At 38.6% G+C, this 27,581-nt stretch overlaps 1 protein-coding gene across 1 annotated transcript in view; it reads left to right on the top strand.

Moving 5' to 3' along the window:
* BMERB1 (bMERB domain containing 1) overlaps positions 1-26,446 on the top strand; it is a 1,463,618-nt gene extending 1,437,172 nt beyond the window's left edge. Inside the window, exon 6 of the mRNA XM_044089171.1 lies at positions 25,420-26,446. Within this exon, the coding sequence (XP_043945106.1) occupies positions 25,420-25,544 (125 nt within the window). The 3' untranslated portion in view covers positions 25,545-26,446. The remainder of the gene's footprint in view (positions 1-25,419) is intronic.
* The last annotated feature ends 1,135 nt before the right edge of the window (positions 26,447-27,581 follow it).

The raw sequence follows: 27,581 nt of genomic DNA, 5'->3' as shown, positions 1-27,581 counted from the left end.
GCCTTTTCTCTAACTCAGTAGGTAAAATATGGAACAATCTTCCATCTGACATCTCTTCTTTGTCTACTCTTCCACTCTTTAAGAAACAACTATTAAGACACTTTAATAAATTCTGGCTTTGCTCTTGTACCAACCCAGACTAACCTGTTAGTACCTTACTCTATCTTTAACCTTCCTTAACCACTTTTACCCTTGCACCTACCTCAACTCGCCAAATAACAAATTTTCCCTTTACTCTGCAAATATTACACTATTCATTTTAACATTTTTGACCTTCCATTGTATTGCTAAGAGTTAACCTCTAACTTAAACTCTTTCTAATTTACCCTTTTCCAGGTAGACACGAACTATAATATACGTGTTTATATAACACATTAGTTCTATGCAATATTTGTAATTGTAAATTGTTTTAGCCCTGGAACTTTTCTCCTCAGGCCTTTTTTTCAAAGTTAGCTTATTTAGTTCATTAAGACCTTTAATATATATGATTGCATTTCATTCTTCCCATTGCATAACATACTTGTACTTTGTATTATTTGTATTTGTAAAATTTGTATTTGTAAAATTTTTTGTACCTCTGGAGCTTTTCTCCCCGGGCCTCCACTGAAAATGGACATAAATCCAGTTGGACTAGCCCGGTCAACAAATGTAAAATAAAATAAATAAAAATAAATATACTAACTGTAAGGTTGCACCAAACAGAAAAAGACAGTAAACTCACCACTACACACTCTACAATTCCCTTGCACACACACACACACACACACACACACACACACACACACACACACACACACACACACACACACACACACACACACACATACACACATATCACATATATACAAACACCACCACTTTCAACACTTAAACACTCATACTTTTACCTACCTACCCTAACCCACACCTAAAACTTCTGAACACACTCACATACACTCATATACTTACCCAAAACCCTTAAAAAATATACACTTACCCTAATCTCCAGCCAAATCCACACACTAAACTGTACATCAGGCACACAGTACATCCCACATCACGTACCAGAACCCCATAACTGTGACTTTGACATTTTTGGATTCGCGGTTATGAAGTTTCTCTATTTTAAAAATTTGACTTTATGATCTCAAGATACCGAAATTTGATATTGAAGTATTTCGAGATTATAAAGTGAAACTATATATATATATATATATATATATATATATATGTATATATATATATATATATATATATATATATATATATATATATAAATGGGATCCGTATGGATCCCAGAACGGCACGGCAATATCACCGAAACAGATTCGGCCAGGCATACTTGCGCGAAAGTGCTTTGCCCCCCTGCAAAAACGTAAATGTGATTTTTTTTTTTTTTAACACACTTTAACGAAAGTGCTTTTTCGTTGAATGCACTTTCGTTAAAGTGAGTTTGGTGATTGTGGATTCGGACTATTGAACTTTCCTTTCCTTAGATCTATATATATATATATATATATATATATATATATATATATATATATATATATATATACACATACATATACATATATACACCATCTGTGAGTTTGCACAACATAGAAAAGAGCATAAACCCTTCCTAAGTATAACTTTGATTTGTCAATATATTTTTGAGCTTAGATAATTTTGCTGTTGATTATTTTAAGTACTGTCATATATATATATATATATATATATATATATAGAATCAGTACTGAATACCGAAATTCCTCAATCCTGAGACTCTAAATCCCGAGGACCAGAATCTCACGATAGCGGAATCTCGCACATTAAAAAAAAAAAAAAAAAGTAAAATGTCCAACAAACTATTTTAACCTGTATGCAGGGGGGCAAGCCCCCCGCACCCTCCCACCCCCTGCAACTTAAATATACCAACTCCGAGATTGCACTACTGTGGACTGAATGGCAAAGTTCCCGTTCCACACTATACGTCAATCCCCATTCACTACTTTCAAGATTCTGCAATCTCGAGATTCTGGTCCTCATGATTTAGAGTCTCGGGGATTGTGGAATTTTGGTATTCTGTAGTGATCCCATATATATATATATAGATATATATATATATATATATATATATATATATATATATATATATATATATATATCTGTGTGTGTGTGTGTGTATATATATATATATTTGTAGTAGATTTGTAGATTTGTGTAGTCACCTACTTCTGTTTCTCTGTGTCATGTGATTGTATTGTTAATGACTAGATATTTGTCTTGTTCTTTGGAGATTTTCTCTTTGGGTCTCCATCGAAAATGGGCCTCGGCTCAGATGGACCAACCTGGTTAACAAATGTCAAATAAAATAAATAATAAATAAAATAACTAAATTAAAAAGGTTAACATTACATAAATCTTTCTGGTTCCAGAATAGTGAGGCTCTCACCCGACATTATTAGATCTCGGATATGAAAACATCAATGTCATCGTTAATAAAGACAGTCAGGTTTTGAAAGGTACAGACTTGGTGCAGTTACAGACAGAAGATAGGTCATCTTCGAGTGGTGCAGTGATGGGTAGAGTGTTTGGTGTTTATGGTGAACTTGGCAATTCTATTATAACAAGCCTCAAGCTTAGCTTTTAGGGAGGATTGGAGGTTAGTTAGTAGAAGGGCACCATAAACAAGAGAGGCTAGTAGGTAAGTGGTAACGAGGGCTTGTTTTGTGGAGGCGCTAAGGAAGTGTTTATACCTATAAAGTATTTCTAGCTTTTGGTGAGTTTTTCTGATACTGTGTTGAATGTGCAAGTTCATAGGTTCATAGGTAGGTACTAGGCTATTGGCCCTAGGGCCTATATGCGCCTAGCCAAAAAGGTACCCTGGCTTTTGCCACCCAAGAAAATTATTTTCCTGTGCCCCTGTCGAGCAGAGCCACAGAAGTGATCCCCGGGGTGAATTTCCTATCTCTCATCCAGTCATCAAGATTTTTCTTGAAGAGTGCTAATGAGGAGCTTTGTTTGATATAGATAGGTAGTTTGTTCCAGAGTATGGGAAGTCTCTGGGACAGGAATATATCAATCCAGCATGTTCTGTTTATTGTGGTGACAAGGTTTAGGTCCCCTAGAGCATGTAGCTCGGAGGGACTGGGATTTCTTTAAGTGGAGCAAGTCAGATTTCATGCATTCACCTAGAATTACCCTTAATAGTTTTGTATGTGTAACAACCTTGATTGTTGTGTTACACTGAGAATGTATAGTGAACTGGGTTTTGTTTAAGAGAGTTGTCTTCTTGGGAGTGGCAGTATGAGTTTGGTTTGTTTGGGTTAAGGTATAGATGATTGTTGTACATCCAGGTCTCAGTGGAGGTAAAGACGGAGTTATTTGTTGAAGATTGAAAATGGAATCAGCAGAGTATATAAAAGTTGAATCGTCTGCGTATTGAATAAAAGATCCCTAACAGAGTGAAGAATGAAAACTATTAATGAAAATGTTGAATAGGAGGGGTACTAGTATAGAGCGTTGGGGACCCCAGTAAAGGTGTTAAAATATGGAGAGAGGGAGTGTTGCCATTTAACAGCCTGTTATCTGTTTGCTAAGTAACTTGTGAACCAGTGGAGTGAGAGGGTGAGGGAGGCTGATCTTAGAGAGGTTAAGATGCCATTTAATTTGTACCTACTCATAAATTATCAGCTTTAAAACCATATTGCCTCATTTTATGAGAATCCTTGAGTAATTGAAACAATATATTACAAAGACTCCACATAAAAAGCAGTAGCAAAAGAATATTTCTGATTTTTTGTTACTGAGGATCACTTGTCTGTGATGAATAAAGGCTTGTTGCTTTGGAACACTACCTGGGTTTCATAATTTTTAGATATTATTGTGACTGAGCTCATCAACAAAGTTTTAAGACCACTAGTTTCTGTTTTTTTCATTTGGTCTCTTGAAGACTACTACATTGCGTAGTCCTGCCATCTACTGGATGTGTAGACGTATAACACAGAAATAAGAATAAAATTCCATTTAATGTCTCTCAGATCTAATGTTATAGGAATCATCCATAATAAATGACAAATTTGATATATATATATATATATATATATATATATACATAAAGGAACCCACAAATATACATGTATAATTCATGTATTATATATCATACAGACCTGGCGAAATCATATGCATTCCTTAAGAACAAATGTTTTTCAGCTTCAGTATAAGAACCATTCAGAATGCAATCAGCACCTGTAAAGGTAAAAACAGCAGTAGAATGATTAATGTTATGGAGATATTATCCAGTTATGACACCTCTGCAAGGAAATGCGCTGTTTCCATGGATGTAAAATGTGTCCAATATAGAATGCACCACATATGCACGCCATCAAGTAAATAAACCAATCAGTTTGTCAAGTAAGCGAGTGTACATGTCTCATACACCTTGGATGTATTGACCAATGTAAAAAATAGGTGTTTCTTACACTTTTACAGTGATCACAGTGGCCACAGGGAACTTATCCTGTTGGATGCTTATTTACCAGAAAAGTAAGTGTGTGTGTGTGTGTGTGTGTGTGTGTGTGTGTGTGTGTGTGTGTGTGTGTGTGTGTGTGTGTGTGTGTGTGTGTGTGTGTGTGTGTGTGTCTGTTGTGTATGTGTGTGTGTGTGTGTGTGTGTGGGGGGGGGGTTCCTATTACATGATCAAAAGTATAAAACTTCGAACACCACAAGATCAAACTTGTATGTTCGAAGTTTTATAATTTCAAACACAAAAAAAAAAACAATGGACAGAAAGTACCCCCACATCCCCCGCTCTTTAAATATACCAACTCCGAGATCGCACTATAGTGCGGAAAGGGAATATTTCCCTTTACTGCATTGTAGTGCGATCTCAGAGTTGGTATATTTAAAGAATGGGGAGTGTGGGGGTTGCAGGGGGGGCATGTCTCCCTGCTTACAACAGTTATTGAGCTGTTTTTGTTGTTTTTATTTTTTTAATTCAAATTTGCTGAAACTTTGAACACTTGTGTTCAATGTTTTCAGGTTCGAGGTTTCAGCAATTCGATAACGCAATAGGAACCCGTGTGTGTGTGTGTGTGTGTGTGTGTGTGTGTGTGTGTGTGTGTGTGTAAAATTATATCATTAAAGTCCAACATGTTAACTGCCAATACACAAATGGTTGACAAAAACATGCTAAATATTTGTTTGGTTTGTATTCATTGTGTAACCAAGCACACTACCCTGGATTGGCTACTAGTCAGTAAGAGCCCCCCAGTCATATATAACAGGCTGCTTATCAGAGAGCCTCAGTGATCACTCCCCAACATTCCTACTTAAAAAATACCTATACCAAGCTAAACCTGTCATCTACCGTCAAATACGTAAAAAACTAAACTTTAACCCACTCACATTCATCTCATCCCTCAAAGAATGTAACTGGCATCCTCTAAAGTACCTCAGTCTAGATGATGCAGTTGAATTTTTTAATACTACCTTCCTGAACATCCTTAATTACCATGCCCCCATAAGATTCTCCAGAACCAAAACACAACCCTCCCCATGGCTACAGAAAACCACTGTCAGAAATGAAAACTAGGGATAAAGCCTGGGAGCACTGGTGCAAAACCAAAACCTCCTCAGCTAGACAGAAATTCCTAGAACTACGCAATAGAGTCAAAAAGCTAATAAAACAGGACAAATCCCAATACTACCAGTCTGCCCTAGACTCCTCACAACACAGCCCCAAATAATTCCGGTCCTCCATAAACTCCATCCTCCACCCAGGTAAAGTCAGTACCCCTCCTCCTAACATCCCTCACTCCTCAGAAAATATTGCTACCTCATTCAACACACACTTCACCCAAACCATACTATCACTAGCTAAACAACACAATCCCCCTCCCCTCCAACCCACACCTTCAACTAGTAATTTCCCCACTGCCTTCTCTTTTTCTCCTGTACCTACCTCCAACATAAAAAAACTCTTAACTAAACTTAAACCCACCAAATTAGCAGCAGATAGCCTCCCAAGTGAATACCTACAAATCGCAGCTGATGCTCTGGCCTACCCAGTATCCATCTTGATTAACCGATCTCTGTCAGAAAGTTACGTTCCCACACTGTGGAAAGTATCACATATAATTCCCCTCCACAAAGGCGGACCCTCCACAGAACTAACCAATTACCGCCCCATAGCTATTCTCTCTCCACTCTCCAAAATACTAGAGAGATGCATACACTCTCAGGTCTCAGACTACCTCCTTACTAACAACCTCCTTTCCAGTACTCAGCATGGTTTCAGACCAAACCAAAGCACCATCACTGCCTTACTCTCCTTTACTAACACTATCCTTCAGCATAAAAACAATGGCTATCTCTCCTCTGCTATTTTCCTAGACCTATCTAAAGCATTTGACATGATCCCACACAAATAACTTATCTCTGTCCTCAATAACCTAGCCTTCTCACAATCGGTCACCAACTGGTTTCAGAGTTACCTGTCTGACCGCCAACAATCCGCTGTATGGCAGAATGACATATCTCCCCAACTACCTGTCTCCATATGGGTTCCCCAAGGATCCATCCTTGGACCCCTACTCTTCCCTATTTACACCAATAATCTAGCCTCTGCCACCAAACATGGCACACTCATACAATACGCAGATGACTCGACCATCATCTGCTCAGCCCAGTCCCTACCAAAACTGCAAAAAGTCACACAGGAAGCCTTTTCCTCTGTTGAAACATGGTTATCCGATGCCCGATTAATACTCAACCCAAACAAAACTAAACTACTCATCTTCCAACCCACCAAACATACTCAAAACAACTCTCACTTTCACATCACGGCAAAAGACAACACCACTATATACCCAACTGAACACACCAAATTTCTAGGAGTGGAAATAGACAATAAACTAAAATTTGACATTCACATATCCAGGACTATAAAAAAAAGTCCACAAAAAACTAGGAGCATTATACAGAAATAAGCAATTTCTCACCAAAGCAGCAAAGATTTCAATAGCAAATTCCCACCTTATCTCCACCCTACTTTATGCCTCTCCAATATATACCAACCTAAGGCAATGTGATCTAAACAAGCTAGAGACCTGCTACAACAAAATCGCCAAATTCGCCACAGGGGCATCCTACCATAGTCACCACTGTCTCTCACTTGCTGAACTGGGCTGGCTTGAACTCCCTCACCTCCTTTAGTGGTATCAACTCTCACTCGCCCACAAACTAGTAAACCATCCACTAAATGTCCCATCCCTCCAGAATCTACTCCAACCCTATCGCACCACCAGACCACTAAGATCCAGCAGCAAAAATCACTTGCAGATCAATAAAGCCAATAACTCTGCTGGTGAAGCACTATTCTCTTGCGCCATAGCCAAATTATGGAACTCACTCCCACCCACAATTACCTTCATATGATCATGCACCCACTTGAAAGCTTTACTAAAAGCGCAACTAAAAACACGCTGGCTATGCCCTTGCAACTCCCACTCTAATATCATCCACCCCATCCAACCACTACCTTTCTTTCCACTACACTAACTACCTTGATTATAGCAAGCTCAGATACTCATAAGCCAGTACTTATTATACATCAGGAACTTCTTCTTCTTGTAACATCTGTTAATGTCTGGTATGCACTTCACAGATAAAGATTCTAGTTGTCTACTGATGTACTATGTTCTTCATCTGTAAATATGTTGTAAGTAATTGCTATGTAAATTGTTAATCACTATGTAATCCAATGTAAATACTGTCTGTTTATTTTAACTGTGGAGCTTTTCTCCCCGGGCCTCCACTGAAAATGGACCTACGTCCAGTCGGACACTCCCGGTCAACAAATTTAAATAAAAAATAAATAAATAAATAAACCTAATTCACCATCTCATACTTCATGTAATGGCCTTGCATTCTAAGTCTGTACAGACTTTGAAGAAAGGGTTGGAAAAAAATAAAAGATGAGCATGTAAAAACAAAACTGATGCAGTTCTTGTTCTATTATAGAATGCCAGCTATTTAAGTGCTGAAATCCATACTTGACTGGTTTCTGTGAGATTTGAAAGGAAAAATACAGATTGATAAAAAGTTCAGACAGACTTCTGATAAATATACAAAGTCAAAAAGGCTTGCACCAATACATGAAGCCTATGTGAGGAGCTAGTACCGTAGCCCAAAATAGATCTTTGGCACATGAGTTGCTTAGGGTACATGTCATATACTGTGGTAATAAATGTACAAAATGGAGCAACTAGTATTGACTAAAACCACTAGTACAAAACACACATTGTCAGCAGTCAGAAAATCTCGAAAAGTTTTTTCTTGTGTAGTCGAACACGAACAGAAGCAACCAAAGAATTCAGCAATAAAATCTACTTTAATAGTAAAACTGGAAAAACCACCAGATGAAATATATGCTTTATTTTCTATGTATACTCATTTAAATCCCTTTGCATCTTTTTGCACTTCTTATCATCACAATTTCTTTCAAACAATTTAATTTCCTTCTTGTATAATTCCTCATATTGTGGGAATAACAAGTCATTTTTTATATCGACATTCAATTTTTCAGCCTGCCCAACCATTTTACATAATTTAACATCATTGCATTTAATAATTTTCTGCACAAGCTCCAACCCATGCCTTTGAACATATCAGGAAACTCTTGCACAATCTCCTCATCATAATCAACCCCAAAAGGGAATTTGTACACCCTTAAACACCTTGGCACAATATTCTTAGACACACATTCCAATAAATATGTATTTTCCATTTGCAGTTTTTTTATGACAGCCATTTTGTTCTCAAACTCATAAATCATATCTTTCAATGTACTGTAACTATCTGTCTTGTTATTATGAATATCGTCTCTCACTGTGTTACCAGTAGAAGTTTCTCCACTACATTCATGAAACACATATTGTTTTTTAAATAAATAATCCACTTCATCAATAAAAACAGTTTCATTATTGTCCTTTGAACCATTTCTAGCTGGTTTCTTGTATTTATTAGCAGCATTCATTTCACTGAATCACTCAGTTCTACAACCATTCCATCCAGTCAAACCACCATTGTAAACTAAAACATTATGTCCAGCAGTTGTATTGACAGTACCTGAATGTTTAGACTTGGTTCCTGTCCTCGCCATTTCAGAAAGTTCTCTTTCATGGCAATTAGTAGCACCTAAAACACTACCAAGGCAGGTGCTTTCTGGTGGAAACGCTGTTCCTTCAAACAGCTGGTTTGGACTGCATAGTTGTTCTTCCTCATTCAAAACCTCTGTGACGTCATCAGGTGAATGATGCCTCTTCTGTTAAAGGCATTATGTGATATTTTCACTACCTTGCTGAGTAAGCAAGTCTATAAGTCTTGAAAGTTCCCCCTTAACAACGGCCAACTCTGAGTGCACTTTATTCATTTCCTCTCAGTACACCGGCGAAAACCTCGAGGGGATATCATCAAGTGAATCCATCCTGTTGAAGCTCCACAAAATGACTAAATAAATGTACAAAATGGAGCGTCCAGTGTTGACTAAAACCACTAGTACAAAACAATAGTGATTATGACGAGGAGATTGTGCAAGAGCTTACTGTTATGTTCAATAGGCATGGGTTGGAGCTTGTGCAGAAAATTATTAAATGCAATGATGTTAAATTATGTAAAATGGTTGGACAGGCTGAAAAATTGAATGCCGATATAAAAAAATGACTTGTTATTCCCACAATATGAGGAATTATACAAGTAGGAAATTAAATTGGTTGAAAGAAATTGTGATAAGATTTTTCAGAAAAAGTGCAAAAAGATGCAAAGGGATTTAAATGAATATATATAGAAAATAAAGCATATATTTCATCCGGTGGTTTTCCAGTTTTACAATTAAAGGGGATTTTATTGCTGAATTCTTTGGTTGCTGCTATTTGTGTTCGACTACACAAGAAAACCTTTTCGAGATTTCCTGACTGCTGACAGAGTGTCTTATACTGTGGTCAGTGGTTATGGTTTATTTGTAAGGACACATATCAGCCAAACCATAGCAAGATTCACTGAGAGTGATCCAGCCTGTGGACCTTAAGAACATCCTGTGTCCTAGGACAGACATCCTGCAAAAGCTGTAACTGTCAACCCTGTATGTGCACCTCTGGTGACTGACGACAGTAAGAAAGTCTTAACTGTGCTTGTGACAGAGGGCAAACCAGAGGCCAACTAGGGTGGGATGAAGGGGTGTCTGTCATGGGCACAAGATGTTGAATAGCCTAGTTTCTCATGGAAAATTCATGCAGAGGATTCAAAAAATTATACTGTTGGAAAGAAATTTAGATAACGAAGGTTTCATAGTCAGAAAGGGGTATGGGATAGATACTGTTCAGACAAACAAAGATACAGAACTGTGAAATAAAGTGTATCCTGCAATGTTAGTACTTTTTAACAAAGGAATAAAATGAGATAATAAAAGTGATACTAAGTATTCTGGCACAGAAATGGGGAAAGGGGAGCAAGGGTAAAATAAGTGTAAAAGAATACCCCACTTCATTAAGCTGAAACAGAAGGTTACTAGTTCATAGGTTCGTACTAGGCTAACTGCTCTTGTGGGCTATTTTAAGCCTAGCCAATTACTCCATGTGAGAATCAAACCCTGCACCTTGTGTTTGTAAGGTAAACACTTTAACCATTATGCCAACCTCCCACCAGTATATTAGTTAAAGGAAATTCAGACCCAGAGGACCCAGTAGACAGTACTGAATGGCATTATAATATGTACAAATAATGGCATTGCCAGGAAGAAGATTCTGGCAACTGATGTACTGAAATAAATGAATTGTTATAACCAGAATATAGATCAGACATAGATCACACCACATTAAAAGCTGTATCTACTGATATACAAAGCCTTAATAATAAGGTCTAATCAGGCTTGTGTTCCTAGCTGCAAACAAGTGATTACAACAAAATGGAGAATACAGTAGGACCCACAGATATCAGAGGTACTAGAGATGATAAACTTGATGGAAATGCAGGAAAAATTGTTGATTAGGTTAGAAAGGGGCAAATTTCACATGAGAAAATGGAAGCGGTGGGGCAAGAGAACAACGTTAAGATAGAAAGATTGAAATGGGAAAGGAAAGGAACCCAGAATAAAGAGGGGATTCGCATAGTGGGGATGTAAAAGTAAAATAAGTAAGAGGAGGCAGGGTGTATGAAGTTAGTTATGTTAGATGAACAAATGATTGCCTGTAGCTCATGGTTCTAGGTAGACCCAGTGTATAATGCTAGTAAATTAGTAACGGTTGCTTAAATGCTTTAAAAAAACAATGATTCTACCACCAGGAAATGTAATGTGTACCATGAATGTGGAATGTACAAATTATAACTAAAGTTATGTTAAATAAACAGCTTTGAACAAAAAACTAATAATTGTTTAAAATCAGCATCTCAAACCACATGTTAGATGGATAACAAATGCTTAAGAGAAGATAGTGGAAAGTTGAATACAAGTTATGCAATGGAAATGTTATGGGCTAAGGTTTGGGAGTACCACAGGGGTCAATACTCAGCCCCGTCTGTTTAGTTTATATACTTCAGATATTACAATACCATTGGATATCTTCTACTGGCTTTATGCTGATCACTTGAAACTTGCAAGTGTGTTACAGGTTTAGAGAACCAGAGGAAACCTCAATATTTTCTAGTAGAATTAGACATATAAGCTGAGGCATATAATATGAAAAATATAGGAAAAACAAAGCAGATGAGTTTTGGTCCATCAAATCCACATTACTGCTAGTAAACCAGGGACAGAAGGACAGAAAAGTTGAACTTATTCAAGTACTTAGGTGTGCGAGTCAATGATAAACTCAAATTCAGTCATCATATTGACAACAGAGTGAGAGAAAAGAGTGGAATTGTCACTTCTGTCATTAAATCAAAGAAAGGCAGAGTGATGAAGACAATTTATACTGGTTTAGCTGGACGTAAAATGGAATATGGTGATAGCTTATGGTTTCCTTTCACTACATCTCGGAAGAGAAGCTTGGAAAGTGTACAAAGACAATTTAGTGAAACAATCTGTGGGTTAGAGATGCTGCCATACGAGGGCAGCCTTTCTAAAATGAATTTGTTTTATGTGAACTATGGACAAAGAAGAGGAGGCTTGATTTTAGTAGGCAAAGTTATGTGAGTTTTGGAGCTAAAAAGGGTGAAGACATCTGGAGCAAGTTAGAAAGTTAGGCTGTTAAAAAAAAAATAAAATAACAGACTGACAAAAATAGCATTCTGAAAGTGCTGTTGGTGTCTGGAATGTATTACTAACAGCAACATGAAGCAGAAACAGCTTAACATGTTTTCAAACCATAGAAGTATTTTATGGTTCAGCTATAAGATTTAGACAGACATAAAGGGTCTTCTGCCCATGCCTGAAGATTGTGTTATATTATATAACTTCTCCTGTGCGGTGTAACTTCAGTGCTCAAACTAACATGTCTTTTATCCTTTATATTTGCGTGCTTGTATGAGATATAGCTATGGGTGGAAACACATACAAAGCTTAAAATGCCCAACAAAGCTATAGCGACTGTAACATCAGCTTCATTAAAGATAAGTAAAGATTGCCAAACTAGAGTCTTAGTACTAATAAATTACATGAACACAAATAACTTTATATACAGGAAACACATAATCTACACAATTTTACGGTTGCTGAAGAAATAAATCACTTCGGCTCCTGTGTCTAAAGAAGCTCAGAAAGATTTTCTTTCGTTATGAATCACAGAACAGTTTGATATAATATCTGATAGGTGTTCAGAAAGTGCCTCCAAAGTACAGTAATCATCCATCTTTTTTAACAAAGTCACCCCATTTTTTTCATGATGGGAATACATTTTATTAACAGAAGACTTACTTGAGAAAGAATATATTGTTTGGTGCAATATTAGAAATAATTTCATTTCTCACATTTTCATCAGTTTCATGGCGTGTACAGTCTGACTTGGCTGAACAAGACCTTGTTATGTTTCACAAGAATTCTGACAATTTGCTGAATACTACATTATGCAAGTATCTATATTGTCTGTAATCACGGTGAGATTTTGTTTATCTCTACATTATATCTTAATAATGAAATCCTGCTTAATGCTGCAATCTAGAGGGTTACTATTTCAAATAACACTGAATTATTTTCTGTGCTGCAGTTTTGCTAAATGTACTGCACACAAGATACATATCATTTTAAGTAGATACATAGGACTCCTATACAATAATCTGTAAGTGAAATGTTCTATTTTTGATCATTAGGTATTCCAGTATGAATAGGCTGCAGTAGTGCAGCGGTTAGCATTGTCACCTCACAGCAAAAGGTTCTCCGTTTCGATTCTCGGCTGGAGCGCCTTCTGTGTGGAGTCTGCATGTCCTCCCCACGGTCGAGTGATGTTAAAGGCATGCAGGTAGGTGCGTGCATGAATGGGTGTGCCTTCTTTGAAGGTTGGGTGTCTGGCTGGCACCTCGACACCGTAAAAATCCACTGCCAGTCATTAGCGGATCGGAGTATCACTGTGGCGAGCCCTAACCGGGAAAAGCCAAAAGACATTAGTTTTAGTTATTCCAGTATGAAATATGATAGAGCATTTTAAAAACACATTTCATTCAAAATGCTTTCACGTCTATGAGAAAGAAAACCTATCATTTTAAATTTTATCTAGAAAGAAGACTGAACCTATGACAGGACTAAACTATGTGTTTAATTTTTATATACACATACATCCAAATATAGCACTACTATTTTATGTTTTTTTATACGTACCTTTTCATGTATTCATTAAACTTTAAGAGATCCTACAGCAAAAAAGTATGCATACATGGAAAAGGTCTAGACAGCCATAATCTGAAGATTGATATTATTCATGTAACTGTGCGTCACAGAGTTGTATACTTGACTTACTGAATAACATAACTGTTACTAGAATCCTTAGCTGTCCTTTTAATAGGCCCAATAAACATTATCAGGTTACATCACAGGATTCTATTGGTCTGAGGTATTATGAACATTTCTGGACCACCTGAGCCTGAATTTACATCTACAAATGAAATGTTCTACACTGTACGGCAAGGCAACATATTTCAACTTCTATTCTCAGTAATTTATTTAGAAGGTACAATAAGCAGCCAAGTTCAAATTATAGTTTCCTTCCAGAACAGAGTGCAGTCCTATGGTACGAAAAAGCAGGGTACAGAGAACATACTTTTGTGGTATGAAAACCTGGAGCACAGACAGCACAATCCTATGGTACAGAAACCTGGAGTGCATACATATCAAATTACACATTAGTATAAGGACTTCCACTGTCTCAGTTACTTTTACTGCGTTTTGCTTGCACTTCATAGTATCAAGGAATTACAAGTAGTTATAACTGTACCTTTACAAGGAAATCACATACAGAGGCCCTAGCAGGACTTGTGCAAGATCCTGAACCGGGGAGGTTCTAATGTAACATGCATCCCTTGCCTCTAGACTGTTAGTTTAACCTTTGTCTGAGCAAAGCACAAAGACTTACAGTTAGCAAACCTACAAATCTACAATGAATTTTCTCCACAAAAAATCAAATTGGAAGCTTTGCTGAATCATAGTTTGTTACCCCCTTTTCTGATAAAAACAAACATTGCTCCATCAGTATGTTAAACATTTAAAACATAGACCATACTGTATTTATGATTTCAAATCACTTTTTACAGGCATCATATTTTGAAGCTGGAAACCATTCCTAGAGATCAGGAAACTTAAAACAAAAATTGTTTTCTCAGAATGTAATATCTAACATAGTTTTATACTTTAAAGATCCTTATGATGTCAAACTTGAACAGAAATTTTGTGTCTGCCAAACTCACCATCATCATACCTTAAGTAGTACTTTAAATGTGTCGATTTTTTTTGTATACTGTTAGATATACTAACTACAATCTTAAATGACAAGGCTTTGTGTTAGGTTTTATATCTGTCAGATTTTTAGTCACAAATTAATATATACCTTATTTTCAATTTGCCAGACAAAAGTATTCTTTTTGAACTCTCTTTATTATGTTATTTGAGATGATAACCACATGACCTTTTATGTCTTTGTCTATATAAGAGTCTGAGAAACTGGGAAGACTTTACAAAAATGATTCTGTTGTCCAGCCTCTGTGAGCAAAATTGTCTGTCCTATTTGAAAACTACATTAATTTGCCTGGCCCTTATAATCAGCTTACAATTTCATTTTACTTTTCTGTTGATAGGCACTTGGTTTACAATGTCATCAGGGACTATTTGGTTTTGACCAAAATGTTTTAAAAGTAGACAACATGTCATATCAATCTATCACTTGTTTAAGATAGAAAACACAAGACATTTATTCTTGGTTTCATAAGACTCTAGAAAGCTGGGAAAAAAGTTATAAAAATGTTTCCCTTGTCCAGCCATTTTCAATAACATTGTGCTATTTCAAGACTACATTCATTTGCATGTAACTTGTAATAATTATATAACAATGATTTTATAATAATGTATAAAATATTGTCATCCACAGATGGAATCGCTTTTTTAAGAGCAGCAATTTTTATTCATCACAGATAAACATCAATCTTACATACTATGCAAAGCTGATGCATTGAGCACTATTTTTCATCAAGTTGACAGGTGGTTCTTTTCTCCTCAGTTATATAAATATTTGTCAGTTACTCTGTATTACATCCAAACAGCCTAAAACCAATGTTGATATCTTGTTGTGTACCATCTCTGTTGGAGAACTCATGTAGAAATCTAAGGTATGGAGTAATTACTGCAAAAGATAAGTGTTTATTTTCAATTGTCTTCTGCACTTCTGATTTAATACGTATCTCTGTAATCTGTACAACTGTTTTTAGTCTCCTTTTTGTTGTGTGACAGAGTTGAATATCTGTTACTGTTGTGACCCTCAGTTTGCATTGAAATCTTTTGTCTAGAGGCCTAGCTGTTTTCTTTGTGGCAGAAAGTAAATCAGACTGGTTTAATCTAGCTACGGCCATTCCTGCAAAACTGTTATTTTTGATTGGATAATTGGGCTGGTTCCTGTTTCTCTGCCTTTAATAGCCAGTGTTTTAAATCAGATATACCTGTTTGCTCAAGCTGTTCTAAACTGCAGAGACTGGCCTACTGCCTGCTGTGATACTTTAAAAAGATAAGTGTTTATTTTCAATTGTCTTCTGCACTTCTGATTTAATACATATCTCTGTAATCTGTACAACTGTTTTTGTTTTTTTTTCCACCCACCCGCCCAGTTCTTGTGGTGGTGTTAAATCTTGGTGACTTTGAGTTTCCCGCCTCTGGTATTAAGTTGATACTGGACACTCTCCCCAGTCATATTACATCAGCTCATTCTACTGTTTATAGTGAGAACTTAGCAAAGGCACCCCCCCCCCCTTTAGCTTCTGAAGCTTGAATTATCTCATTATCCTTTGTCTCCTCACTTCCTACTAAAAAATACAAAAAACTGTACCTCTTTCTACTTCATTTTGCTGTTTGCCATATTTATTACTGCTTGTTGGTAGCCTCACTAAATTTGATGACAATATTCTACTGAATTGCTGCTTTATTAGTGCTGTCTGTTACTTTTGGGATTTGTGAGCTATTGTTTCAAAGCAATCTACTGATTAACTATATTTCATTGCTATCTACTGCAATTCATTACTATTTAACTGCATTTTACTGCATTTCATTGCTGTTTAACTTCATTTTACTGCATTTCATTGCTGTTTAACTGTATATTTTCATACTGCGAGTTTTATTCTTTTGACTATAAGTGATTAATCTGTGCTTCATTGTGAGTTTTTTCTTACAGAGTTCTTAACTTTAAAATTGAGTAGCATAGTCTAAATACAGGTCTGCAGCATCCAGAGCTTCAGCTACATAGTTTTAAACTCTTTTTGAGGTATTCCAGCTATACGTTAACTGTTTTTTTTTCTGGAAAAAAAAAAGTTCTAAGCTTGTTTCTGCCTTTCCTATTAGTAGAGTAGTCCAGATACAGATTTGTTGTATTCAGGACTGTTTTGTACATTTCTGAGTTCCCCAGACCTTTCTGTGTTAGAGGGAAGACTTCCAGTTTATCAGTGAGAGTGGTAAGCACTAGGAAGCCTATCTACCACAAGAGGAGTGGTTTCTGGCTCTGAAATTGTAGTTTATTGTATTGGCCGTTTGGGCAGTTTTTTTTTATCCCTTTCAACTTTCTCTTCTGTCTTGCACTTTAATTAGCTTATTCGCCTAGCACTTCATCAGGCTTTTTGTAGCAATTATTGTAGCACACATAAGTGCTATCAGCACTAGACATCCTATAAGGAAACAGCTCCAGTACTTAGTAATGATGACCATCCCTCCTTGCACGTCTAAAGGTCAGTTTCCTGTGCTTTCTCCTATTAACCTGGTGAACTTGGGCATTCTGAGGCAGTGTAGTAACTGACTCATGTATACAGACAACCCTCTCCTCTTGCCGCCCAACACTCAGACTTGTGAGAGATGCCATGCACTCTCCAGCCAAGACCGGAATAGCTGGTTAAGTTCAAAAGGTCAACACCTGCACTACACCACATGGAACACATAGCCCTCCGCAACATCCACCATCACAGCCCTCACATAAAAACACAAACCACACACCCACCTTCGCGAAGGCTCTCAATAGAAATCTACCCAAACAGCAGAGACCTCCAAGGCAGAAATGCACTTGACCACCACAACACAGCACAAACCACAAGACACATAGCTCACCTACACAGTGTGCCCCTAAGGCAAAATAGCTTGCCCAATACAATAATCACAGGTGACCCAATAGTGAGGCGCACTGATGTCCCACTCGCTAGGTTGAATAAGGAGAAGGTAACAGTCAGCTGTCTATTAGGTGCCAGAATCCGACACATAACATATGCGCTCAGGTCACTCCACAACAAGAAGTACAAGTATAACTCTGCATTGTCCGTGTGGGTGTGAATGACCTGAAATGCACCTCCCTGGACTACATGAAAAGAGACATGAAGGAGCTCTCGGATTATGTAGCCCAGGCGGGTATGACCTTAGCCCTGAGCAGCATCCTACCATTGCCCAGAATGATACCACAGTACAAACAGAAAATGATTGACTTCAACAATTGGCTATGTTTCTGGTGTCATTCTAAGGGGATCCAGTATCTGTCTGCTTGAGATGACATGATTGACAGACCTTGATTCTTTGCCAGAGATGGCCTGCATCTGTCACTCCTAGGTTTCCGAGTACTGGCTAAGGCTCTTGCCACCCCTATAATGCCTTTTTTAGGTGATGTTCCAAAGACCAAATTACCACCGTAACAGCTATAAATAAATGCAATCTGAAGGTCATGTTGCTCAATGCTAGAAGTCTAAATCTCAAGATGCACTCACTCAAAGCACTCCTCAAAATGGAGAACATCAACATTTCTGCTGTAACAAAGACCTGGTTTAAAGCAGCAGAAAGCACACCTGTGCTACCAGGCTATAACTCATTCCACACCTTTCGGTCCCAGAACATGGACCGAAGCTCTAAAGGCAGTGGTGTCTCCATATTCATAAAGGATATGCAAACCTCCAGACTAGTAGCCCAGCATAATGCATCTGAGATACTCCAGGTACAACTAACATTGGGTAAGACAGTGATTCAGGTTGCACCCTGGTATATGTCCCCAACCATTTCCCAAGACTCTCACTCCACATTCCTAAGCACCCCAGAAAGTATTAAGATCCAACCCAACACTCTCATACTAGCTGACTTCAATTACCCCTCCTTCAACTGGGGAAACTACTCATGAACCAATGCACTGGGCCAACGCTTCCTGGAATTCATCAGTTCCAATGCCCTGGACCAGCTCATTCTTACCCCCACTAGAAGGAGCAACATCTTTGACCTGGTTATGACTAACATGGGCAACCATTGCCCTGCACCAATAGTGAATTACTCCCTGGTTAGATCCGACCACAAACTAATCACCATGGAAATCCACATCTCACCTACACCCCCCACAAAGGTATCCACCATGAAAAACTTCTCCAAAGCTGACTTTGGACTCCTAAAAACAGAGGTGGCTAACTTCACAGCACCCATGCCAATGGAAAATAAATGCATGACTGCCGAATCATACACAAATACACTGTACAAACACGTACATAAATGCATGGAACTAGCCATACCCAACAGACCAAGACACTCTCCTCCAAAAAAGGAAGCGAATCTGGTCATCCCCTACCATTAATAAACTCTGCAATAGATGGAAGAAACTGTTGCAGGAAAAGGTGAAGTCCCAAGACTGGAAAAATTGCCTTATTAGCTTCAACAAAAAGTTGAGATCCCTCATAAAAACCTCCAAAGCCAGCTATGAAGGCAGAATTGTAGCAGACACTAAAAACAATCACAAAGCCTTCTATAGTTATATCAAGAATCTCCATGGCAATACCCAGATTTGCTCTGAGCTACTGCACAATGGTACCTCCTATACTGAGGCTACAGATATTGACAACATACTGGTCAACAGATTCATTGCCAACTTTACCCCTCTCCCCCCAAAGGACCAGTCACAAGTCCGGAGGAATGGCAGGCACCCAGCATTACTGCAGCACAGGTTAAAGTTGCATTGTCTAAGGCCAAGAATACAGCTTCCATGGGACCCGACAATATCCCTGGCTGTGTTCTACATGAATTGCAAAGTGAACTGGCACCACATCTGTGTGCTCTGTTCACTCACAGCTTCACCTCAGGCTTTGTCCCTACCAAATGGCAGACTGCTACAGTCATCCCTCTCCAAAAAGGAGTGACTACAGACCCTGGAAATTATCGCCCCATTAGCCTGAGTCTAATATGTAAGGCTATGGAGTGCATCATCATGGACCTATTTAACAAGGATATAGGGAATCTCTAAACTCTATATCCCACACAATTTGGTTTTGTGAAAGGTAGATAATGCCTGCTCAACCTGGTTGACTTCTTTGAGTCAGTCACCAGAGCTGTGGATGAAGGTAAGGTAGTTCATACAGCCTACCTCGATCTGGCCAAGGCCTTTGATACCATTCCCCACTCAGGAATTATTGATAAACTCACCAAACTAGGCATCAACCCCATATCATTAGGTGGGTTGCAAACTGGCTCACAGATAGAACCCACAGTGTGAAAGTAGCAGACTCCAAGTCAGATTGCAGACCAGTCATGAGTGGAGTCCCACAGGGATTGGTCCTGGGTCCTCTCCTCTTTAGAATCTACTTCTCAGAAGTCCAGGCCAACACAGAAGGACTCTGGCTGACCAAATCTGCAGATGACTGCAAGCTGGGAGCCATTATTAACTCTCCAAGTGATGCAGACATCCTACAGAAAGACCTCACTGAGACCAAAAACTATGGCCTTAAGCTTAATGCCAAAAAATGCGTTGTCATCCCCTTTGGGAAAAACTCAGTTCCCACTAATTACCACATCAATGGGAGCCCACTGAACACTGAAGACGTTATAAGAGATCTGTGGACATAGGTTGACAGCAACCTCTCCTTTGACCACCACATTGCCACTGTGGTCAGAAAGTCCTTCTATGTGGCCCATTGCATTACATTGGTTTTGCATCCAGGAAGAAAGAGGTCATTATTTCTCTCTGCTCTTCCCTCGTTAGCCCAATCATAGAGTATGATGCCCCATTTGGCATGTACCTCACCAGACACCTGCAACAGCTGGAGAGGCCACAAAAGTACCTCATGAAGAGGATCCTAGGCCTTAAACACGTCTTACATGGACAGACTAAAAAAACTCCAGCTATTCTCTGTCTCATATCGTCTACTAAGAGGTGATCACTGCTTGACTTACAAAGCCATGTTTGATCCAGCTCTGTTAGAAATGCTACATCTAAAGAAATCCCAGTCCCTCCGCACCTCCAAACATGCTGGAGGGACAGGTTCATAACCCAGAGAATAGACTTCCCATATATGTCAAGCAGAGCACCTCACTGGCCCTCTTCAAGAGAAATCTTGATGAGTGGATGGGAAATAGAAATTTCACCCCGGGGTTCACTCCAGTGGCTCTAATTGATAGAGGCACTGGGAACTAACGACGGGCGGCACAATGCCAGGGCACTTCTATGGGCTAGGCTTGTAAAGGTCCCAGGGCCATTAGCCTAGTACACACCTATGAACCTATATAGTGTTGGTGTGACACTAGGGGGCAGTATAGACACTCGACTTTTCAACAGGAGATTAAAGATCAAGTGCAAAGTTTGTTTGTTTTTTTCTAACATTTATTTTTGTTGCAATTATGCCTCAGTGTTGTAAAGTGAGTTTTGTTATTCTAAAATGTGTAGTTTTTTTTTTTCTTTAATTACTTCAGTGGACCTATATGTATCAAGTCTTATAAACTGGTGTTTTTGTTCACTATATGGTCAACAAATGTCCAGTTAATTCTATTACCTTTCAGTTGCATATAGCTGCATTTATTTTTTGAGTTATTGTCTGACTAACTGATTGTGCTGCATTCTGGCTACTTTGTAATAAAAGCTGCTGCAGACTGGAGAAAATATACCTACCCACTACAAACTGCTTCTCCCCACTACTGCATCATAAGAAGGCGGGGCTGGATGACATAGAACCAGGAAGTAGTGTAAAAGAATAATGAAGGAGTTTCCTGTGTAATGGCTGAAGACACACTCACATCCTCCTTTGTGAATATCCCACTGTCTGGAAAGGTGTAGATAGGAGGTAAAAGGAAAAACTAATTTGTGCTTGGTTTCAGGTGGTGAAAGATCTCAGCAGGATAAGAAGGGTCTTGGTCTCCCAAAAAGACTAGCAGAACCTGAGGGCCACAGCACAATTAATGGAGTCAGGAAGCCCAGGCCTCCATGCAGGATTAACAAAGTTAGGACCCTATGAAAAATGAAAAAAGTCAGATGTACACTGCAAGATTATAGGGAGTCAGTCATCTAACTGGTAGAGAGAGAAGAGTTCCTATCCTTAAGTTCCATGCTTGAAGAAGTCTATGTGGATGATCTTCATGCATCAGTGATGGCTTATAATAATGCTGTAACTGATGCTCTGCATCTAGTTGCCCTACGGTTGCCACTCAGTGTGAATCATAGGTCGATCATGAACTGAGGTCTTTTCAAAGCCTCTGTTGGTGACTACAGTGAAAATAAGGTTGGACTCACATTTTGGAGGCCATACTTGTTCTGGACAAATATTATGCCTTGCACCAGACAGAGATCACCCAGAAAACATGGCTTTATGTCTGATGAAATCTCTGTTGCTTTAAATAGTCCAGGTACACTATTTAGGGCAGGCAGCAGGTTATGCAGTCCAGCCTATCTATGGCCAGAGAGTTGTGGGGTTTTTTTTCCCTAAAAGGAGTATGAGAATGTTACCCAAGTTTCTGCGACCAGGATTGTCAAGATCAGGTGTTCATTTCTTCAGGATTTATCCATTAAGCCTTGAAGGTTCTCATGTAAATATGAGTAAGTTAAGAGCTTGATTATGTTGACTACAGTGAGTGAAAGGGCGTCATTTCAACAATGGGGCTGATTACATCTGCTTCAGATCCTTGCCCTTTGAGGTTGCTAGTCACCAGGCTTAATTCGTTAGGTCCACTTACTACCTAAATTGCTCTTTCCTCACAGAGGACTGGGATGATATCCAAAAATATTAAAGGAACCACTGATTACCCCAATCCTCAAATAAAAAAACATCTTTGGATGCAGGCATTCTGGAGAATTATCGTCCTGACATAGACTTTCATTTTAATGATAAGGTGAAGGAGAAGACAGTCTATGTACAACTATATTGACATATGGCATCCTGTCCCTTACTGAATCCTTGTCAGTCTGGGTTTAGGTCCAGATACAGCATGGAAACAACATTCGAGTGATTAAAGACCCCCCCGACTGTGAGAGATAAGTGTCAGTCTTTAATGTTGGTCTTAATTGATATATTGGCACCACTTGACACTGTGAGGGTCTGACTATTTATTGTGGATTCTCAGGCACTGCCTGTGATTGGTTTGCTTCTTACTTCTCAAAATGGCGTCAGTGAATGCTTCCTGGTTTGAGCTGTTCAGGTTCTTATTCGCTGTTCAGCAGTGTGCCACAGGGCATGACTTTGGATCCCTCCTTAATTACAGTGCGTATATTACCATTTAAGGTCATTGCTGACAGAGACAGAGAGATTTGGTATCAGGTTCATGCTGATAACATTCAGCTGTACCTGTCCTTTTCTCCAAATGCTGTGTTGGGCTTTTACACCTTGAGCGGACCTCTTGGATTCCATCCTTCATTGCTTGACTCATAGTTGTCTGTAATATAATGCAGCAAAATCCAAAGCCACATTGATGCATCTCACTGTCCATGCTTCTAATTTTCCACTGCTCTCTATTTTAGTTACTTATGGAAGTAGTCAGATGGAATTTGTATCGCATCATCACAATCTGGTCATTGTACTTCACAACACGCTTACACAGAAGGATGAGGTGTCACCTACTGTCCACATGTCTTATTTCCATCTGAAAAATATGGCCCCAATTGCAGATTATACTTCATCTTTAGACCTTATTGCAGTGATTAAAGCCCATTTGATAACTTCTGTCTGGCTTTCTTTTGTGTATCTGCCACCAGTCCTGTGGAATCAGCTACTGTCCTTGATCAGGGTATACAAACTACAGTCCTCCTTTAGGACTTTCTATAAGACGGTCTATTCAAGATGAGTCGGCCAGTCAACATTCTCAGTGTTGAATTTTAAGTTAAACTTTACATTTATATGTAATTTTATATTTTAATAAGTTTTCTCTTTGCTGTAGGTTTTTACTAGGTTTACACTAACAGATTTTACCATCTAAGTATTAGTATTGTATGTAAAGATGCACGTTAACCATCTAATAGTTTTTAAATAGATAAATAAAATAAATTGAGAATGTCAGAAGGCTGGTTAGAGAAGATTAACTGAAGTTGAACACAAGAAGACTCATTTTCTTCCCATTGAGGAAGACGGGGAGGGGGCATCTGTCAATATCAAACTGACCTCTTGCAGAGGCTGAGAATGGCAGGCTGATAGTATTTCACAGCTGGCATAGCAGTGATCTTCTTTCAGCATGTATAGAACCCTGCTAACATCAATACATAACTGTACCCCATCATTACATATGAGTCCCCAACATTATGTAGCTATATCCTGTCATTACAGTCCAGTGCCACAGGAGACCATGTGGCAGACAGAAAAGAGATGCAGCAAGTGATGGAGAAAAAGTCCACTCAGTGACCATCCTGTAGCCCGTGGATAAGATGGGCATGCCAGGATTATTGGATAAGATGGGAATTCCAGGATTATGCTTACTGTAGCCTGTGGAGTGCGGACTGAAGGGAGTAATTAATGCCTCAAGTGATAAGCTATAATGCAGCACAGATAAAACATTATTTAAAAAGTAAGGGATCTGCAACAGGCATAAAAGAGTCAACGGTCTAAGCTACATTTAAAAATGTAACAGAGGCAGAGCACATTTTCACCCAAAAGCCCCTTTATATTATTAAAAGAAACAGGAAAGCACAGCAGTGTTGACTTTTCTAGTGAGAATTTGGTAAGAATAACAAAATCATGGATCGCAAGCAGAATTATCAGGGGATCCACAGAAAGAGGGGTTTAATGTTTAATGAATACAGCAAGGATCACAGAAGTATTAATGAATGGACTCCCAGTATCAGGAGTCCCACAACACACTTAATGAAAATCCCAATTTCATGAATAATCCTCATGCTGTATGACTAAGAATGGTTTACAGATTCAAATTCCAAATTTAATTTTAGGGAAAGAAAAGTATCCTCTTCTTAAAAATTACCAGCACTGTTTCTGTTTGTTTATCTCCCTGCCATGTAAACTAGACTGGATGCTGCTGTTTTAACAAGCTTTCAATAAAAATGTGAAAATAAAATTACCTCCTCCATTTGTGATTTCCCTTAAGGATGAGACTGCCAGTGACAGTAAAGTTCACTAGTATCTAAAAATTAGGAAAACTCTCAGTAGCATTCTGAGAGAAAGGAAAGGGTAAGTATGCTTGGATAGATGGACAAGTCTGAAGGGAAGAGGCAATGGAATTCTTTCTGTTTCATGGCTTTCATTGGTAAAGGACATAAACACAATCTCCCCCCTCACATAATGGTGTTAGGGTGCACACAGGGATGTTTTGGATTATGCTCAGGGAAAAGGTAGTTACTATGTATCATTTGAGCAAAGTATTTCCAGGACTGTATGACATGCAGAACTCTGGAGTGGGATTAGTAAGAGTGTTGCATTTTTTACCAAGCCACAATACAATCCAACAGATCATGAAAACTTTAGTAATGTAACAACTGCACCTTCCTGATGACAACAGAGCACATTGCAAGATACAGCTTCCTTACCTGATTTTTGCATTTGGTAATTATGTTTTTGTTAAAATTGCAGGTGCTTCACAGGAGAAGAACATGGTGCCAGAGCAGCCTTCTGCACCAACAAAGCCTTCCATCGCGAAGACAGGCATCGCCATCATTAAAGACTGCTGTGGAACTACACAGTGCAGCGTCATGTAGCTGTGGGCCTCAGATGCACTTCGTCATTTTCAGTTTTTGTTTCTGTTTATAGTAGAGAAAGACATCTGTAGCGCTGCAGGACTTGAATGTTTTAAATGGCACCTTATCCAAGAGACACATGTGAAATACTGTACTACACTGAAAGTGACTCCTTTACCGTTGCATGGCTCAGTTAGTACGCATGCATAAAAGGAACATTGACTCTTTCATTGACCAGAATTATTTTTAAACCAGTAGAAGTAGAACATGGACAAGCTAGCATTAATGTAAAACAAACTGCAACATGCTGACGTCAGCATTTTCTAGATTAAGTTTGGAACCTTGGGGACAAACATTCCAGCTGTAAATTAAATCTTATTGCTGGAATGGTGCTGTTTTGGGGTGCACCAAAATAATACAGGTACCTTCTTTTCATTGTGTTACACTGTTAATCTCTGGTATAATGGGATGCATGTCCAAGGAGGACATGCAGTCAGCCAGTAGCACAGATTGATAGAAGCTAGCCTTGTGTAGCTGGGAGAAGGGGGGAAGTACAGAGTGATATAATACTTTGAATAAGTAGCCACCATCTCTGGAAATGTCCAGCTGTGTTCTTACTCATGCAGATTGTTTTCTTAACCATTTTGTGTCAAATTTATAACCTTGAATGCATGTCACCCATGCATGGTCACTTTCCTAAAAATCAGTCTGAAGAAACAAAAATGAGTCACAGCACTATAAAGTTGAAGCATGGATTCTATAAGAAATTAGGACCATTTACAGGAGACATATAGTATCTCTCATCTGCTACCTGGTAAAGCCCAGCCTGTCTTTCTTTATCTGTCTGTATATCTACCTGTTTTGTTTAGTTATTTATACCCAGGGATCCCCTATTGGAAATAAACATCTGTATTCAGGAGTGACTTGGGGACTTTGGACTATCTCACTGGCTTGTTCAGAGTTGTGCAATATACAGGAAGAGCTTGTGGGACTTGAACTCCAGGTACCAGTATGTAACCCAGCAGCTTTTTACCGTAATCACCAGTGGGTGTAAGTGATGAGATGAATAACTGAATGGCGGTGCCAGAGATGGCACATATCTACCATGTGTTGTTGTTAAAATGAGAATTCTGGATACAGGTTTGCCATGGCTAGAGGGACATTGCTAATAGTTGAGATATCAGAAAGAAGGATGTATATAAAAAATGTTTCTCTGTCACACTTGACATAAATCATGTGCAACAGTGAGCTGTACTTCAGCAGCAGGTCACAGTCTAAGGGCAATAAGTCAGAGTATACATATCAAACTCCTTATGTTTTTATCCTAGCCGAGGTTTTTACTTAACAACCCACCTGGATAATGATGTTATGCTAATTTGTATTCTTTACTAGTTTATTTACTAAATAAAAATATAGTAATTAAATCTGCTTAACATTAGAAGAAAAGAATAATCCTGCCTAGTCTGTCGTGTTAAGTGCATTTGGCATTCTGTCTCAACTCCATCCGTACATTCTGTTTACAATTTCTTTTTGCATTTATGCTGTATCTTCTTGAATGACTCCCTTTCCATTGCTCATTCCAGCAGTTCATTCCATAGGTCTGCGTCCCTTTATGTGAAAAAAATACTTTCAGAGATGGAGGAATAGTTAGTCTCTACAAGTGGCTGTCAGTCCCCCTCCGTCCGTTCTGTCTTTCCTCTTCAGAATGATCCTTCACATCTCCTTTACATTATCATCAGCACCAGTATTATGCCCCCTACCTTGTCTAGTCCCAGACAAGAAGAGCTGTAGCTCCTCAGGCTTCTTCTCATACATCCCTTCCATCCCATGGATCTTTCTGATACTTCCCCTCTGGATTCTTTCCAGCCATTTGATGCCCTTTTAATTATATGGCCTCTAACGCTGCACACAATAATCAAGGTGTGATACAAAAAAGACACTGTAGAATGGAAACATTACTTGTTTTGTAGACTCTTAGAATAATTATCCTGCATTTTAGGTCCAAAGACCACCTTGAAATGTAGACTCTTTTGCATTAAGAGTAACCTTTTGCATGCC

The sequence above is a fragment of the Protopterus annectens genome, chromosome 12.part0, assembly GCF_019279795.1.
Source record: "Protopterus annectens isolate FY-2018-M chromosome 12.part0, PAN1.0, whole genome shotgun sequence".
NCBI classification, from domain to species: domain Eukaryota; kingdom Metazoa; phylum Chordata; order Ceratodontiformes; family Protopteridae; genus Protopterus; species Protopterus annectens.
This window is presented reverse-complemented; position numbering and strand designations above follow the sequence as displayed.